Source organism: Oncorhynchus gorbuscha, linkage group LG08, assembly GCF_021184085.1.
Source record: "Oncorhynchus gorbuscha isolate QuinsamMale2020 ecotype Even-year linkage group LG08, OgorEven_v1.0, whole genome shotgun sequence".
NCBI classification, from domain to species: domain Eukaryota; kingdom Metazoa; phylum Chordata; class Actinopteri; order Salmoniformes; family Salmonidae; genus Oncorhynchus; species Oncorhynchus gorbuscha.
Genome location: NC_060180.1, coordinates 57739665 through 57758895, shown reverse-complemented (window position 1 = coordinate 57758895; position 19231 = coordinate 57739665). Strand labels below are relative to the sequence as shown.

Genomic DNA, 19231 nt, shown 5'->3' with positions numbered 1-19231 from the left:
ATATTGGTGGCTGCATCATGCTATTGGATATGCTTGTAGCCGGTAAGGACTGGGGACTCTTTCAGGATAGAAATAGCGCTAAGTACAGGCTAAATCCTAGAGGAAAACCTGGTTCAGTCTGCTTTCCATCAGACACTGGGAGACGAATTCAACTTTCAGCAGGACAATAACCTAAAACACAAGGCCAAATCTACACTGGAGTTGTTTACCAAAAAGACAGTGAATGTTCCTGAGTGGTTGAGTTACTGTTTTGACTTAAATCTACTTGAAAATCTATGACAAGACCTGAAAATTATTGTCTAGAAATGATCAAAAAACATTTTCACAGAGCTTGAAGAATTTTGAAAAGAATAATGGGAAAATGTTGCATAATCCAGGTGTGGAAAGCTCTTAGAAACTTACCCAGACATAATCACAGCTGTAATCGCTACCAAAGGTGCTTCTACAAAGTATTGACTCAGAGGGTTTGAATACTCATCAAGGCAACCTATATCCCATTGACCCCTCAGAGGGATTGGGAGACCGGGATATGGAGAGAGATATGTGGAGAGAGGGTAAAAGACAAGGGACCTTGTAGAAACACTCCTGTCAACACGCAGTGATAAAAAATTGAAGTGACTCGATGGGGTCAAAATGATTTTATTCTTGTTGTCCTAGGATGATATAAATGACTTCTATTATAAAAATAGTCAGATCACTGACCTATTTTGAAAGAAATGTGTTGGTTGCTTCAGGGGCATGACCACCACCATACACAGTTTATTTTGGCCCGCTGTCTTCATGTGCTTAGACTCAAGATTTAGTGGCATTGTGTATCCCAAGTACCACCATAGTGCACAACTTCTGCTGTTAGAGAATAGGGTGCTATTTTGGGAATAGGGTGCCTTTTGGGATGCAGCCATCGCTTTGTCCTTTGTATTGAGCTAGGCTACTACTTCTCTTAGTGATCCTATCACTGTGTCTCCCTCCCCAGGTGACTATGAGTAATCAATTACAGATGCAGGATCTTAATTTTATCAACCTGTTGCAGGAGAATTTTACTAAAGTGCAGGAAATGTAAAACTTGTAGTGTATTTGAGGTTTAAAAAGGTTTCTAAAGTTGGTAATTTACCCCTCAAAATATTTGACTTGATTTTCCCTTACGAAAAATGTGTCAATCACTACAAAAATGTACATTTAATTATAATCCACATAATAATTCAAATGTTTGTTGCTTTAGGATTATCTTCCTGCTGTACCAAACTGGCTCAAATAAAAAAATCCTACATCAGGAGTGTGACAATGCAAAAGCATTACAGTAGGATCACACTCACAGTCACTGTCTAAAGTGGTCTGTCAATGACCACTATGTGTCACAGGCCAACGAGGTATGAGCAATTTTGAGAAAAGTCAAATCTTAGTTGCATCAAGCAAGCCAATAAATAAATTCAGACTAGAAATCTGCCATCTGAATCTTGGCTCGACTACAGTAGTAGATTTTTTAAAATTGTTTTTTTCCCGAATTGATAACAGCACCTTACCTTCGAAATCCCCCATGCCTTTCTTTTCAATTGACATTTGATTATTTTTGTGATTATTTGTATGACTTTAGATTACTATAACATAACTTTGTCATGCTTGTCATGTGTATCAGGATAATATTGGTGGTTAGCAATTCTGAACAAACAGTCATGAGGGTTTGGCAAGAATTCAGAAATTATGCTGTCCAAGGTAGCCGTATACGCATTCTAGCCTATAATAAAGGTTTTCAACTAGGACCCCATCAAAACTGAATGACCGTTGCCTCTGGGGGATTCTAAAATGGCGCCCAAATGACACCCTACTACTCCCTATTCCCTATATAGTGCACTACTAGGGCTCTGGATAAAAGTAGTGCACTATGTAGGGAATAGAGTGCCATTTGGAACTCTGTAATGTCATTATGCACAAATGTAGCAATTGTCTTGTGAGGAGGAGGTTGAGGGGTGGATGTAGTGGATGAATCGCTACCTAGAAATACAGATGTAGGAATAGAGGCTGGAGAACAAGCTATGAAGGAAAATACTGGGGTTTTGGTGCAGGTACAGACAACTAGTGCAAAAATAATATTGCTATTGTTATGCACGTGAGTGAGGACCCAAATGCGGTTTAACAAATACAGAGTCCTTTAATGTCAAAACACAGGGAAGACATAGATCCTCTTCAGATGTATATAATGGCAAAATAGACAACCGCAGAGAGGGCGACAAATGAATCATAAAGTCCTTCTGATATTTACAGAAGAGTCCCCTTCTTAGCAGCAGAGGAGAATAGCTGGGTTAGAGTCCCCTTCTTAGCAGCAGAGGAGAATAGCTGGGTAGAGTCCCCTTCTTAGCAGCAGAGGAGAATAGCTGGGTAGAGTCCCCTTAGCAGCAGAGGAGAATAGCTGGGTAGAGTCCCCTTCTTAGCAGCAGAGGAGAATAGCTGGGTTAGCGGCGACAGACTGCTGGTCTCTCTGGGTAGGCGCGGGTCGTAGAGGATAGAGGTACCTGATCACACGTAGCATCAGATGAACAGGCAGATTCCGACAGGACGGGACAAGGGTGAAGCAAACGAGACGATAGTTTGGTTCTGGCATGAGATACTCAAACGAGAATCTGACAAAGACAGAAGCAGGAACAGAGAGAGAAATAGAGACCTAATCAGAGGGAAAAAGGGAACAGGTGGGAAAAGGGTGAACGAGGTAGTTAGAGAAGATGAGGAACAGCTGGGGGAAGGAGAGGAAGAGAAGGTAACCTAATACGACCAGCAGAGGGAGACGGAGTGAAGAGAAAGAACAGGAACAAGACATAATATGACAATACATGACAGCTATATTGTCAAAACAATACGATATATAATTAAATCTATGGTTTTCACATGACTGGGAATACAGATATGCATCTGTTGGTCACAGATATCTTTCAAAAAAGGTAGGGGTGTGGACCCGAAAACCAGTCAGTATCTGGTCTGACCACCATTTGCATCATGCAGCGTGACACATCTTCTTTGCATAGAGTTGATCAGGCTGTTGATTGTGGCCTGTGGAATGTTGTCCCACTCCTCTTCAATGGCGGTGCAAAGTTAGTGGATATTGGCGAGAACTAGAACACGCTGTCGTACAATTCGACCCAGAGCATCCCAAACATGCTCAATGGGTGACATGTCTGGTTAGTATGCAGGCCATGGAAGACCTGGGACAATTTCAGTTTCCAGGCACTGTGTACAGATCCTTGCGATATCGTGCTGTCGATTATCATGCTGAAACATGAGGTGATGGCGGCGGATGAATGACACGGCAATAGGCTTCAGGATCTCGTCACGGTTTCTCTGTGCATTCAAATTGCCATCAATAAAATGCAATTGTGTTTGTTGTCTGTAACTTATGCCTGCCCATACATAACCCCACCACCACAATGGGGCAATCTGTTCACAATGTTGACATCAGCAAACCACTTGCTCACATGACGCCATACATATATCTGCCATCTGCCCAGTACAGTTGAAACCGGGATTCATACTTGAAGAGCACACTTCTCCAGCGTGCCAGTGGCCAACGAAGGTCAGTATTTGCCCACTGAAGTCGCTTACGACGCTGAACTGCAGTCAGTTCAATAACCAAGGCAGGACTACGAGCACGCAAACGAGCTTCACTGAGAAATTCTTTGGTTGTGCAAACCCATAGTTTCATCAGCTGTCCGAGTGGCTGGTCTCAGACGATCTTGGAGATGATGAAGTCAGATGTGGAGGTCCTGGGCTGGTGTGGTTACATGTGGTCTGCGGTTTTGAGGCCGGTTGGACGTACTGCCAAATTCCTTAAAAAGTTAGAGGGGCCCTATGGTAAAGAAATTAACATTCAATTCACTGGCAACAGCTCTGGTGGACATTCCTGCAGTCAGCATGCCAATTGCACCCTCCCTCAAAACTTGAGACATCTGTAGCATTGCGTTGTGTGACAAAACTGCACATTTTAGAGTGGCCCAGCATAAGGTGCACCTGTGTAATGATCATGCTGTTTAATCAGCTTCTTGATATGCCACACCTGTCAGGTGGATGAATTGTACTGGCAAATGAGAAATTCTCACTAAGAGGGATGTAAACACATTTGTGCACAACATTCAAGATACATAAGCTTTTTGTACGTATGGAACATTTCTGGGATCTTTTATTTCAGCTGATGAAACATGGGACCAACACTTTACGTGTTGCGTTTATATTTTTGTTCAGTGTATTATGTAGGCCTACCTGTTTGAACTCCTGTTAGACAGATTCAATTTAATTTCTCAAGAGGAGGCTGTACAGTCTTTCCCTCTACCTGTCTGTTCAGATAGGACATGTTTTAAGCATGATACAGAGGCTATTTCTTTTGGGCAATTCTTGCGTATATTTCCTAAAGCTACTTGTATTTTTCATATGATATTGTGCTTTCACCACTGAATAACCAAGATCTATAAATAAATGTACTCTGAGCACGTCATCTTGCCTTGCCTTCTGCTGATTTCATGGCCTTATGACGGATACAAGGTCCATATTTTACATTTACACAAAATCATGAAAAGGGCTGTCTGGTAGACTCAATAAATAGACAACGATTTGTAGCTGAACAAGTCATTGCATTTATAGATTTAGTTTTTGTTTGCTTTTAGAATGCATGACTTGGACTTGACTCCAGTCTTGACCTGTTCCACTTAGGATTCGACTTGAGACTCGGACCTTGTGACTTGAGACTTACTCAAATAATAGGGACTTGATCCCACCTCTGTCTGATGGACAAATGGACACTATTTAAAAAATAAAATATTTCACCTTTATTTAACCAGGTAGGCTAGTTGAGAACAAGTTCTCATTTGCAACTGCGACCTGGCCAAGATAAAGCGTAGCAATTAAACAACAACATAGTAAACAATTAACAAGTCAATAACACAGTAGAAAAAAAGAGAGTCCATATACATTGTGTGCAAAAGGCATGAGGAGGTAGGCGAATAATTAAAATTTCGCCGATTAACACTGGAGTGATAAATGATCAGATGGTCATGTACAGGTAGAGATATTGGTGTGCAAAAGAGCAGAAAGTAAATAAATATAAACAGTATGGGGATGAGGAAGGTAAAGTTGGGTGGGCTATTTACCGATAGACTATGTACAGCTGCAGCGATCGGTTAGCTGCTCAGATAGCAGATGTTTGAAGTTGGTGAGGGAGATAAAAGTCTCCAACTTCAGCGATTTTTGCAATTCGTTCCAGTCACAGGCAGCAGAGAACTGGAACGAAAGGCGGCCAAATGAGGTGTTGGCTTTAGGGATGATCAGTGTGATACACCTGCTGGAGCGCGTGCTACGGGTGGGTGTTGCCATCGTGACCAGTGAACTGAGATAAGGCGGAGCTTTACCTAGCATGGACTTGTAGATGACCTGGAGCCAGTGGTGGGTGGTATAAGGTGCTTTAGTAACAAAACGGATGGCACTGTGATAAACTGCATCCAGTTTGCTGAGTAGAGTATTGGAAGCTATTTTGTAGATGACATCGCCGAAGTCGAGGATCGGTAGGATAGTCAGTTTTACTCGGATAAGTTTGGCGGCGTGAGTGAAGGAGGCTTTATTGCGGAATAGAAAGCCGATTCTAGATTTGATTTTAGATTGGAGATGTTTGATATGAATCTGGAAGGAGAGTTTACAGTCTAGCCAGACACCTAGGTACTTATAGATGTCCACATATTCTAGGTCGGAACCATCCAGGGTAGTGATGCTAGTCGGGCGTGCGAAGAGTCTTCTACCAGTTCTTCACCCACCAGGTAATTAAAATCTTGTATATAAATTGAATATTCCATGCGATGTACAATACATAATAATAAAAATGTCCCATAGGGTAGCTCTGGTCAAAAGTAGTACACTATATAGGGAATAGGGTGCCATTTGGGACGCATACTGAGTCTTGGACATGACCCCACAGACAGAGTGACAATGTCAGTGAGGTAGTCAATATCAGGATTCCTACTGGTCAATAGACTGACACAACAAATGTGACCTTCCGTATCACTCAGTGTGTGTGTGTGTGTGTGTGTGTGTGTGTGTGTGTGTGTGTGTGTGTGTGTGTGTGTGTGTGTGTGTGTGTGTGTGTGTGTGTGTGTGTGTGTGTGTGTGTGTGTGTGTGTGTGTGTGTGTGTGTGTGTGTGTGTGTGTGTATACAAGAGCATCATCAGGAGGTCAGTGACAGAGAAATGAGCAGTCTTCTCTCACCACTAACCTTAACTGTCAGGGTGCCTCCTGGCTACATCGTTAGCTGGTTCCACTCTTAGGATTCGGACCAGAGGGCACCAACCCCTGGTGATGACGTAAATGCACGTTTATGATTTAGTCCCACATGGCACGCTATTCCATATATAGTGCACTACTCATGGGCCTTGGTCAAAAGTATCACACTAGGGTGCCATTTGGGATACACCCTGTGTTTTCCCTTGACATTGCCACTGCCACCCTTGGAATGCAATTATTAGCCTCAAATAAATAAAAAAGACAATGAAAAATATATGAGCCATAATCATCGCAATGTCTGGACTTTTTAAGACTTTTTAAGACAGCAATTATCATACATCTTGAGAGACGTCACTTGGCGTAGCTAATATTAAAGAATATACCAGAGAAATGATTTTCCAGAGTGTGTTTGTTTTTACCCACCATGTTGTGGTGCTGGTTGACATGTCTTGTTCATTGGGTTTTTTGGATAAGGAACCTTAGGAAACCACTGCATCAATTTACCAACATCAGGAACCTGTGGTTCCTGATGTGCATGTGAATCAGACTCCTGACTAAAAGGTCAAAGTAGGTTTACACACCTTCCTGAGACATCCAAATTTTACCCTTTGAATAAAATCCTGTTGTGGGGGAATGAATGTCTTAGATTGTTAAAACATTGAGGATGCTCAGTAAATTATGTACAGTTTAGCCTTGTTTTACATATTGCTGTATATTCCATGTATTCCATAGGGGAACAAGTAGATGAATGCCTGTATTGTGTCTTTGTCACCACTTCCGCCGAAGTTGGTCCCTCTCCTTGTTCGGCGGTGTTCGGCGGTCGATGTCACCGATCTTCTAGCCATCGCTGATCCATTTTTCATTTTCCATTGGTTTTGTCTTGTCTCCCATCACACCTGGTTCCAATCCCATCAATTACATGTTGTGTATTTAACCCTCTGTTTCACCTCATGTCCTTGTCAGTGATTGTTTGTTGTATGTATTGGTGCCAGTTATGTTCTGGTGTGCGACGGGTTTTGCACCCTCTTATTCTATTTTGTATATTTTGGTTTTCTGAGTTTTTGTATATTCATTAAACTGCTCCGTTTATACCAAGTTCACTCTCCTGCGCTTGACATCCCTGCCACTAGCACGCACCCGCTACAGTCTTAATTAAGTGATGTTTTTGATCACCAAATCATGGAGCTATTTAAGCTTGTCAGGTCCATTACAATTGAATGTATCACACTAATGAGAGCGAGCTTGGGACGTTATGTCATCAGTCACTCATTGGCCACTAAAGGTCAAGAGTGGTGGCGATCAGGCAATACACCACAAACAGAATCAATACTGATTATTCATAGAAGAATCACAGTCACTATACCTTGTTAACCCTAAGTAGCAACATTTATCATAGACAAGTGGTTAAACAAAATGCAACATGAATGTTTTAAAGCCTGTTTGCAGCCAAGTGGAGTGATAAGGTTTAGATAGTACATTTTACTGGTTGAGTGATCTGATGCACATATAGGCTATCTGTGTCCCAAATGGCACCCTACTCTCCATATATTACAATACTTTAACCAGGGCCACTGGTCAAAAGTAGTGAAATATATAGCGAATAGGGTGCTATTTAGGACACAACCCAAATTGACCTTCACCATATAGATGAGGTCCACCAATGACCTCCTAAGCATAGTTTCAAGTTTCTAAAGAGTTTCTATAGGGACGTCCTTAAGGGGTCATCCATTTTGCTACCAACAGCTGTTAATGTATATGTATGTTTCATCATTAACACCTAATTATGATTCCTACCGCATGTAAATTAGTCATATTAATTCCATCAGATTACAAAATAAAGTATTTAATAATAAATTATGTATACTGCCTATGGATAAATCGAGCAACTTCAAAATGGATGAGGCACATACAAAAGACTAATTGATTTTAACCTGAACATTTTCTCTATTCTGACCATGCCCTTAAATTTAGCATAAAATCTATGTGTAATCCCACATCAGCACAAAGCAAAAGAACACATTTCCTTATATTGTTCAATCTCACACTATGAAGCAGGTGTTTGAAAAGCTGTTTGTGAATGTAGTACGAGAATAAGAGATACCACAAATACATGTTGTATCTATCTTGTTATCATCAATAGCTACACATATATATTGGACAGTGTACAAATCCATTCCCCCATCTGTGCCCAGTGGCGGTTCAGCAACTAAGGAGCTGATTACGATTCTGATAGGGGACTGGAAAGTTGTAGGGAGGGAAACATTGTGTCTTGAAAAGCTGAGTGGAGAAAGCAGAGATGATGAATTGGAAACACTCATATTCATGTATTACCTTAATGGTATTCCTGTCTATTTATTTTCCTGGATCTAGTGGAACATTTTGTTTAAACAACTGTTTGTATGTCTTGGTCTTGTTCCCAATTGAGGCAATATGACTGTAATTGCTGAAACAATAGTCTGATACAATATGAATATTGCATTTCAACCCAAATAGCACTCTATTTCCTATTAAAGTGCAATATGTTTGACCAGAGCGCCATGGGCCCTAGTCGAAAGTAGTGGACTATACGGTGCCATTTGGGACACAACCTGGACTTACAGTATGTGTTGTGGGAAGAGAATCATTCAACAGCTGTAATTAGGATCTTGGTGCTAACAACATTTTAGGAAACTTCGCTCTTGAAGGGATGCATGAAAGGTCTTACAGAACAGTTCATTCAAATGTCACCCTCACACACCTACACTTTGCATGGGTGACATAATGCTGGGGTTTCAGGCTGACTCACACCTTTATAATGCTGTGGATGTTTCTCATCACTTCTCTGTATATGTGCAGTCAGGTAAACATACATGCTTGCAGTGCATTTTCAATTAAGACGTGAACAGATTTAGACATCTTAAGTTATGTCACGACTTCCTCCGAAGTCGGTCCGGTCCCTCTCCTTGTTCGGGCGACGTTCGGCAGTCGACGTCACCGGTGTCTTGTCTTCGGCGGTCGACGTGACTTGTCTTGTCTTCCCACACACCTGGTTTCAATACCATCAATTACATGTGGTGTATTTAACCCTCTGACCCCACATGTCCTTGTCCGGTGTTGTTTATCGGAAGTGCTTGTGCACGTTATGTCTGGGGTTTTTGTCCCATTGTTTATATGGTTTTTGTTCACGGTGATTTTTATCATTACAAGACCATGGTGCTTGCCTACGGAGCTGTGAGGGGAACGGCACCTCAGTACCTCCAGGCTCTGATCAGGCCCTACACCCAAACAAGGGCACTGCGTTCATCCACCTCTGGCCTGCTCGCCTCCCTACCACTGAGGAAGTACAGCTCCCGCTCAGCCCAGTCAAAACTGTTCGCTGCTCTGGCCCCCCAATGGTGGAACAAACTCCCTCACGACGCCAGGACAGCGGAGTCAATCACCACCTTCCGGAGACACCTGAAACCCCACCTCTTTAAGGAATACCTAGGATAGGATAAGTATCCCCCCCCCTTTAAGATTTAGATGCACTATCGTAAAGTGACTGTTCCACTGGATGTCATAAGGTGAATGCACCAATTTGTAAGTCGCTCTGGATAAGAGCGTCTGCTAAATGACTTAAATGTAATGTAAATGTAATTAAACTGCACCGTTGTAACAGTCTTTGCTCTCCTGCGCCTGACTTCTCTACCGCCAGTACGCACGCCTTACAAGTTCATATCTTTCATTATATGGCATATGAATGAACTCTATTCATAACCTACTCTGGGCGATAATAGGATTCTGTGAAATATATATAATATTTTCTCCCTCAAAAATGCTACTTCTTCCTTGTAATCTCTTCTGCTATTTCAGGTTGTCCTGTCTGAAATGTTAGTGATTCAATCCAAGTCATTTCTGTTGGAAAAGGTCACAGGTGTCTTTCCTGTGTTCCATAAGTGCAGGCCCCCCACCTATCTTGCCAGTTTGGCAGGCGGGTAAGTGTATCTGGACCTTTGCCATTGCGTTGACCCTTTCCAAACTGCATGTTGTTTAAATATAACAGTGACATCTACTTGGTACCCATTTTGAATCAAACAATATTGGGCAAAGACCATATTTCTGATCGATCTCTGCAGCCAATTAAAAATAAATTCCTTACTTTATTGTGGGGTAAAATGTGCATTCATGACATCCAACTTATGTTTGGTACGCTCTGGATAAGAGCGTCTGCTAAATGACTTAAATATAAATGTAAATGTACTAGAGTGTTGGTGGTGGTGAAGATGATGAAGATTGTATTTTACTATTGACCCTGTACCACTGTCCATAACATTAATTCATGAATTTATTCATTCATGCAGGAACAAGGCCACGTCCATAGTTAGTTGAACAATGGCACTCTAGATTCCGGAAAACGACACATCCCAATTAGACCTACTGTATGACTCATCTGATATTAACCCCACTGTGGACTGAGGGAGGCTTCCCATTCATATTCTGGTGTTGCCAAGTCTTCTTTACATTAGCACTTTGGCACAGGAGTGTCATGCACCCCAAAAATCGAAGGGGGCAAAACCGATGTACGTGAGGATGGCTGGGGGGGGGGGGGACCATAAGTTGGAACATATTTCAATCACCTGAAACAGCTTTTGCCTGCAATCTAGAGCCATGGTCATTATGCTTAATTCTATGTTTAAACAAAGATATGTCTATTTTTCTGCATGTCTTGAGCTGTCTATATCCTCCTGACTACCAACCTTGCCAGCAGGCATGACAGCTAAGATAGTTAGACAACTAGCTACTCTAACTTGATTGACAGTCTGAAATGGCTTCTTGGTAGTTATGAGGTTAGGAGATTGGTAACCTATCCAGGTTAACTAAAGCCAACTTCATAAAATTGCTAGGTGGCTAGTAGTATTACAGACAAACAACAAAAATAAAAAATACATTAAATAAATGTTGTATTTTAATTTTTTACAGGACAAATATGAGGGGGCACATGCCACTGTGCCCCCTACGGGCATGATGCCTCTGCTTGCGCAGATCATCATGTCAGAGCATGATGACATGGCCTCAGGTCTATGATATATAAGTGTTGTTTCGATGCTTTTTTAAAAACTCACTATTACAGGCTCATTGGAAGGCAAAATAACTGTAGAATAGGATATCATTTTTGTTACAACTTCAGAGGAACATCTTCTGTCACAGTTAAACTCAGGTATTTGACAACATCTTGAATTGTTTGTTTCTTTTAGGGATGTAATTGTGGTGTTGTGTGCAGATAATTTAATTATTGATAGAAATGTTTCCTAGTTACCATAAATTGTAGTACTTAACTGTTGATTCATACAGTATTAACTATTATTCAATGAGGTGCTAATAGTTAAAATAAAAGTGAATAATACAATATTGTAATTAAATAAGCAATTACAACATAAGCAACTGCTTTTATTTAGTTTTTCGATGTCAAATGGCAATAAATGCAAATACAATACAGATACAAAATGTTAAAACATTGTCAAAGTGACACCCAGATCCTAGGCTACTCAACATGTATCTTCACTTTAATTAGTTTAATTGTGATTATGAACATGAGAAAATGAGGCTATATTTAATTCTCAGATTCATCCTAATCTCCTGAGATGAAGTTGAATTTCTTCGTTTCCGCTGTGGCTCTACTTGGTGCCTTCCAACCCCGCTATGAATGTAGAGCTATTGAAACCCCCAGAGCACTTGATCCATTCCACAATCTACAGGCAGAGCTGCAACAGCAACTCCCTATTCTTCTGCGACTAGGAGAGGAATACTTCATTCGACTTGACAACTCCAATCAAAATTCACCCCAGTCTTCATTGTCGAATACATCTCCTGGAGCTTCTGCGCGGTCAACAACGGTCAACAGGGCTTTACTTCAGTTTACGCAGCGTCTTCTGCAAGGTAAAGTCGGTAACAGCAATCGGTTTCTGAACAGCTACGCTAACCAGATGGATGATTCCACTGAGAGAGGAAAGCGGACCTGGCCGGGCGAAGAGCCACCGATCTCATTGGACCTGACGTTCCATCTGCTGAGGGAAGTTCTAGAAATGGCTCGAGACGAGCAATTAGTTCAGCAGGCGTATAGTAACCGGAAAATGATGGACATATTCGGGAAATAAAAGTGTTAGAAATACATTTACCAAATACATTGTGTACATCTTACATAAACTGTACGTTACTATTCCATTTTTGTTTTACTCTTGAATTGGTTAACTTTCGTTCTTTCAGTTATTATTTTTTTATTGATTTGTAAAATCGAGTTGTAATTCGCTTTGTAGTTATTACATAGTGTGATGAGAAATAGGCAAGGCCAGTTGAAATGCTGAACACAAATATCCTTTAATGTTCTTTAACTTATATTCAAGCATAACGTATTTTGTATATATTGTCCAAACATTCATCCTCTCTCTCTGGAATTCCCTCTCATTGTACAACTGCTTCAAGTTTGATAATAAAACAGGCCAATCATATGACTATCAGCAACCAACCATATCTGTTGTGCAAGAGAATGTCTGATATTTATATTTGTAATAAAAAAGTTTCCAAAGTTATATTCATTGCTTGCTGTGTAGACTAAATTGAGTGTTTTAATACATTGAGACGTTTTTCTGACTCACGCGTAAATCTATTGCCAAAATGTGTGCCAAATTACGCACGGCTTTCTCAAGACAGAAATCTGCCCTATGTTTTTACGGTACTATAGAAATGCTAGAGAGGATTTACAGAGAAATTACAGTTATATAACGGTAACATAGTAATGATTTAAACCGTGCCTGCAGCGGGATGCTGACTCAACCAAAACAATACCTAGTAGAACAACAATGTCTTGAGGTAAAATGAACATCTACTTCTGGTTGTTCAGCCAAGAAAAGGAGAAGACGTGTTTGGGTCCATCTTTGTCATCTGTGTTTTGCTGACTTGATGCCGCATCAGAAGTCATCTGTGAAAAACAAAGAGCAAAAACATTAGAGGTCCCCTCAAACTATTGCAAAGCTACTGGTTGTATAAATAGTATATTGTTCAGAATTGGGTTTGTAAGTGGGATCAAATTAAAACTTGCAATGCATGCTGAATAAGTAAAGTATAATTTAGAGAGAATATAAAGAAATATTTATGTAATCTGTAGCATGTCCTTAAGGTCCATGCAAAATTAGAAGTCAAATGAAGGAGGAATTCTTACATGCCTCAACAGAAAATATTGTTGCTTACATATTCCAAAGCACTAATTTAACACAAGGAAATCAAATATTTTGTAGAGTCTAAAGAGCTTCTTTGAGGTACCAAATACAAAATAACTCTAACATAAAAAGAAATGTATACCATATTTATCTCACCACACTAATACCCACCTGCTCACACCCACAATATGTCCTGTATCAATCAATATGATGTCCTGAATTACCATATCCACATCCATACAATAAACTCAGAGTATACAAGATCAGTCAGCAATTTGACCTGAGAAAGAAAAATTGCACTAAATTGAAACTTCTCATGTTTTCAATTTAAAGCGGGTAACCTTTTAAGTGTGATAGACTGAGTGCTTAAGTAGTAGTCAGTGCACAAATGAAGAAATAAACATATCCTAATGGTAGACTTTATCAGACTCCAAAGCTGATGCATTAAAATAAACAAAGCCACAACTGTGACACAGAAAGCCATTTCCGGTTATGCACATGCCACTCAAACACACACACACACACACACACACACACACACACACACACACACACACACACACACACACACACACACACACACACACACACACACACACACACACACACACACACACACACACACACACACACACACACACACACACACACACACACACACACACACACACACACACACACACACTGACCCTTTCTGATAAACGCCTCTATGAATCTGTAGGCCATTCATTTTTTCCCCCTCTGGAATGAATACATACTGTTCCAGGTGGCTTTTCCCTTTTCAATTGAATCCACATGATTATGTTGGTGTAAACTCTATGCTCATTCATATTAGCACACCACATGCAAATGAAACTCAATGGTGATGACATGTAACAGAGTGGTTGATAATTATCCCTATGAAAACAGCAGTGTCCCCCTCCCTGCTTCACCCCTAACACACGCAGGGCTACGGCAACCAGAGAGCAGGCAGGTGTCTCATCATTAAAGCCGCCTGCTGAGGTGAAAGCCACTGCCGTAACCCAGGCCAGGGCCCATGCAGGCCCACTCTGAGTTGAGCAGAGCACAGCTGCTTTAAACAATGACTGCTATTCTGATACAGATTGGATATTGACTGGTTTCAATAACCACATTTTCCTCATACAGAGTACGGGAGATAAAAGCCAAGCAATAATAATATTAGTTTTATATTTAAAAATATCCATATGGTTTGTGAACTCAAATGTGACCTTGACTGTCACTGCACTAGGCAGCTGCTGGGATGGAGTTAGCCAGGGATCATGAGTTATTATTCTATCATGTATTATACTGAGACATTTTCAGTAAATTTCACAGCTAGGCTGTAGTGTGTCAAAAACACTCCTCTCACCTGTGTCGGTGGCTCCGCTGATGGGAAGTTAACCAGATTTGTGTTTGGGAACTGAACAGGGGTTGTGGTTGGGAAGTGGACTGGGCTGGCCTGTGTGGTGGCAGTTGGTGTTGGGGTTAGGGATGGGAATTGTACTGGGGTTGTGGCACGGACGGGGCCCTGTGGGTTGGCCAGGGTAGCCATGACACCTAGGGTCTCAATAGGTCTCTGAGGAAGGGGTGGGGGTGCTGTCTGCTGCTGGGGCTGTGGAGGGTTGGCCTTAACGACAGAGGGCCCTGCAGCAGAGGGGGAGACATCTGTACGGGTCGCCCCTGTCATCCGCCTCAATTCTACTTCCTCTTCTCCATCTTCAAATTCTTCATCGTCTTCAACATCTGAACAACAACCAAGAGTTCAAAACACAAAAATAGTAAATTGTTTAATTTTACTGCAGTTTTACATTGATCTTGCTATTGTTATTTGCATAGTTTATTTTGTGGCACTGGATGTAGTGATTTTGGACATTGTGAAAGAACATTGAAATGCCAACGTCTCACTTAATACTCAATACTCCCTACCTTTCACAAAGTCTATAGTGAGCAGTACCCTCCTCTCCCGCTCAAAGTTAGCTGTGTAGTGATCCATGTTGTCATAGCCACGCTCCACTTTGTCCAGGTGGGAGATGTTAGTGCCTGCAATGAGCCTGGTAGACCGAGAGAGAGATCACAGTTACACTGTAGTTTCTGAGGACCAGAACTATAGTCTGAAACTGGAAAGAAGGGTATGTGTACTCACTTTTGTAGAAGAGGCTTTGCAGTCTGTGGGAGCAAAGATGAGAAAGGAATTACTTCTCAGAAAACTCTGATGTAGACACAACATGTCTTCTGAGAAAACATCTCGGGAGACATTGCACAACATGTTTGTAATAACTTACACTTTTACACGTTTTATTCTAACATGGTACATAACCAATTATGATATTGATTTATCACTGACACAGAATTTCAGATGCTTACATTACTATTTTATGTGGTGGTTATTTGTCTGTGTTTTTCATCACCTGCAGGAAAGTAGCCATCTCTGACTCCTCCATTGTCTGTATCCCTGTCTCCACAATCTTTGCCATGTTCTCCAGGTGCTCTCTATACTTCCTCATGAGGCCGTTTATATAGTCCAGTTTCTCCTGTTTCTCTGCGTTGATCTTCAGGGTCATGTCCCCTTTCCGCTCCTCCAGGACGGCATAAAGGTGATCGAAACTTTCACACACTTTGGATTTCTGCCTCCTGCCATTCTCCTGTTAGACAGCCATGCTTGTACTGTAAGGTTAAACTGACAAATAACTAGGTCATATAGATTTTGTCAGTAGCAAGAAATGAGGGCGCATAAAAATTAAGCATACCATTTTTACCATCAATATTGTTGAAGTTCTATACTATGTGAAAATGCTGTTATAGACGAAATGTAAGAAAGGACAAAAGGTTGAAGGCTTTACCTCAACTGTCTTACAGGTCTCATCCAGTTGACTCATGATGCCTTGAATCCTGTCGTTGTTCCCCACTAGCATGGCTATACAGTCAGTCAACTCAGTCTGGAACACACACACAGTTCCAGCATAACTTTTTTTTAATGACATTTTATGTACCAACTCTGATACTCTGTTCATTAGAAAAAAAGGGGAAGTTTGACTTCAATTTGACATACCTGTAAAGCATCATTATGAAAAAGGAAATAGACAGATATAAATGTAAAATAAACAAGTTAACCTTTTGCTTATTGAATACAGTGTTGAGTGGGGCCACATCACAGTCTTTGTGGGCTCCAAACACCTTGCAGAGAGAGCAGGTGGGCACGCCACACGTCACACAGTAGATGTTGATCTTCTCACCCTCATGCTCCTCACACATGGGCTGGTCACACTTGGCAGGCTCAGGCTCAGGCTTGCTGCTACAGAACAGGTGACAGTTATACTTTGGGGATCCTGTTTACACCACACATTGGACAAAGATTTCCTGGTGACCTTTTTAAAAACTCAACAACCCTGGTGTAATCGAGTTACCAGTGAGAGTTTGTGAGCGAGGAAGCTATACTGTTAATTGAGCACAGTAATGTAGGTCACACTGGCAAGTCACAAAAACACCTTTGTGTCCAAAGTGCCTAAAATGTTCAAGCCATAATATTATAACATCAAAGTGAGTGAACAAATGTAGTACAGACAAACATACTTTCTCCTCATGGAATGTTAGCATTTCAGAAAAGCCATAATTTATGTTTATTTGGCAACCAAGAGTATGCTAACATTTTGAATAACTGTTTTTAATAGTCCACTTGTGTCACGTAGTCCTAATCCACAGTTGCTTGATGAGCCTATCACACCATTGTGGCTAAAACGCTAAAACGCATTCTGCACTTGGCTATTCTGCACTTGGCTCCCAGATTCAAGCAATGTGAAAATTGTATTTGTCTTGTCCCGGTAATCTACTCAAGAACTTTATTAAATTGATTGTGCAAAAATGATATGCTAAAAAGCCAGGAGCAGATGACGTCTTTTCAGAGATCTACTGTTTAGGTTTATTAGGATGTAGTTAAGTGAATTTACATGTAGCTATAAACAGATAATCTACTATGGATAGTTAATGACAGAAGTTGTATTTTAAAAACATTGGGTTTTCCTACGTCAACTATTTTTGTCAACTACTTGTGTACTGTCTATCTCTCCTAAAAGCAGACTAAATACTATATTGATGTCTAGAGAATGTAGTACGGCTCAAATTGGAATAAAACTGACTGCTGCCTCATTGGCCTACATTATAAAAACAAAATCTAACCAACGGGCAATGTGTCCAGCCACCCATGAGTAAACCCCATTTTCACAATGAAAAAACAAATATATATTCAATTTTCCAATTCTCATCAGTAGTTTTCCGATTCATTCTATATGTTGTTTGGGATAGTATGTAGTCTTTTTGATGTCCAGATTTGTTGGTGTGAGGGTTTGCTGTTTGTCTAATTGGCCAGATATACATGGGACTGCTGCTGAGTGCCTCCGACTAAATTGTCTGCCAATCTTTTTAAATAGGCCTGTAGTGTCTCACCTCGAGGACTCCTGTTTGTACATATCAATGATATGCTGTCTGTCTCAGACCAATTGTCTTTGGCCTGCTGTCTTCTTTTAGGCATTTATTGTCTCACCTTGAGGACTCCTGTTCTTGTTTGTACATGTCAATGATATTCTCCACCAGCAGGTTCCTCTGCAGGCCATAGACTCCATGTCTGTCCAGGACCACCTCATGTCTGCAGGACGGGCAGCGGAAACGTCCCCCTGAAGATACAGTGGTTCCTCTGGTCGATAGATAAGGGTTTGAGGCCTACACAGGACATCAGTGTATCAATGGCGTTAGATAAAGCCAGTGGAAATGTTTAAATATAGGCCTACTGTTGTCTAATATTGGTTAGTAGTATTTGCGTTGTTTACTGGTTAAAATGTGTGTTAGTTGATTCTGTAATGGCATGGGTCAAGAGGAAACACGGTTTCTTTTCAGCATTATAGAATAAGTGGTAATTGAATACTGACAATTAAAGGATGAGCAATACCTTTACTACAATGTCAGACTTCTGTACATGTAATGTATATGAATGGATAAACATTTAAGAGACAGCAGTAAAGGTTAAAGGTTAAAAGTTCAGCTTTGAAATAACCAACCTACCTGGAAAATATCTTGGGCACATTTTCGACAAAGGTTGTGTTGACAAGGGAGAATCACCACCGGTTTGGTAAACATCTCCAAACAGATGGGGCAAATGAGCTGTTTCTCCAAGCTGTCCATGTTGCTGTCTTGCTTTTTGGAATGTGAATACCCCAGAGATATATTCATTGCACAGTGGAAAAACAAAACCACTACTGCTGTCTTTAGGGATACCAACAAACAGTCCCCCAACAGTCCCTCAATCCCTAAAGAACTGACTTGGCAAAGATTAAAGATGTCTACTCCTTTAGAACAATGCAGAGTCACTGGGCCTGCTTAGGCGCTCGTTGCTGTCCTCAAAGCTCCTTCGAACGGATCGCATTGCTCCCTAGCTGGCAATCCACTGAGTGTCACAGGCTGTTTTTAGAAACCCCCACGTCAAGGGTTGCCATGCTTACTTGCCCATATATGAAAATGTCACGAGAAGGGTTAGAGGGTCCAGCTGTTACCACCTCTGAAACAGGAAGGGGTAAGCCCATACCTCTACCAAACAGAGTGGGCTGAAGTTGCCCCTATACAGTGATCTTGGGTCAGTTTTGCATTTCGCCCACTAATAGTTAAGGTTAGGATTGGGGGAGGGGAAGCTGATCCTAGATCTGTACCTAGACTTCCCCCCCCGGACAGAGCCTTTCAAACAAACTCACGATCTGACTCTTGAACAATAGTGGGCTATAACGTTTTTTAGAGTTGTTAATCAATAAACAATAATTGCCCTATAATGC

General features: G+C 41.1%; 2 protein-coding genes across 3 annotated transcripts; one reads left to right on the top strand and one right to left on the bottom strand.

Moving 5' to 3' along the window:
- Positions 1–11328: 11328 nt before the first annotated feature.
- On the top strand, positions 11329–13007 carry LOC124041894 (corticoliberin-like). The gene is made up of 2 exons (XM_046360013.1): positions 11329–11422; positions 11827–13007. The coding sequence occupies exon 2, from the start codon at positions 11847–11849 to the stop codon at positions 12357–12359; it is 513 nt and encodes a 170-aa protein (XP_046215969.1). The 5' UTR covers positions 11329–11422; positions 11827–11846; the 3' UTR covers positions 12360–13007.
- On the bottom strand, positions 12561–19113 carry LOC124041893 (E3 ubiquitin-protein ligase TRIM63-like). 2 transcript variants are annotated; one of them, XM_046360012.1, is made up of 9 exons: positions 18471–19113; positions 17956–18131; positions 16530–16707; positions 16259–16354; positions 15827–16060; positions 15562–15584; positions 15345–15469; positions 14788–15161; positions 12561–13180 (listed from the first exon to the last, which is right to left on the bottom strand). In XM_046360012.1, exons 1-9 carry the CDS (start codon positions 18636–18638, stop codon positions 13085–13087), a joined length of 1470 nt encoding a protein of 489 aa, XP_046215968.1. In that variant the 5' UTR covers positions 18639–19113; the 3' UTR covers positions 12561–13084. The 2 variants fall into 2 exon arrangements, with proteins under 2 accessions (XP_046215968.1, XP_046215967.1); XM_046360011.1 differs by having other exon boundaries at positions 16530–16710; positions 18471–19112.
- Positions 19114–19231: the final 118 nt, after the last annotated feature.

What these genes read in the sequence shown, in the direction of transcription:
- LOC124041893 (XM_046360011.1), bottom strand. Translation starts at nt 18,638, where the DNA reads ATGAATATATCTCTGGGGTATTCACATTCCAAAAAGCAAGACAGCAAC. An exon ending in GTGCCCAAGATATTTTCCAG is followed by an intron (nt 18,132 to 18,470) that starts GTAGGTTGGTTA and finishes TGTCCTGTGTAG; the next exon opens with GCCTCAAACCCTTATCTATC. An exon ending in CAAGAACAGGAGTCCTCAAG is followed by an intron (nt 16,711 to 17,955) that starts GTGAGACAATAA and finishes CCTGTTCTGTAG; the next exon opens with CAGCAAGCCTGAGCCTGAGC.
- LOC124041894 (XM_046360013.1), top strand. Translation starts at nt 11,847, where the DNA reads ATGAAGTTGAATTTCTTCGTTTCCGCTGTGGCTCTACTTGGTGCCTTC.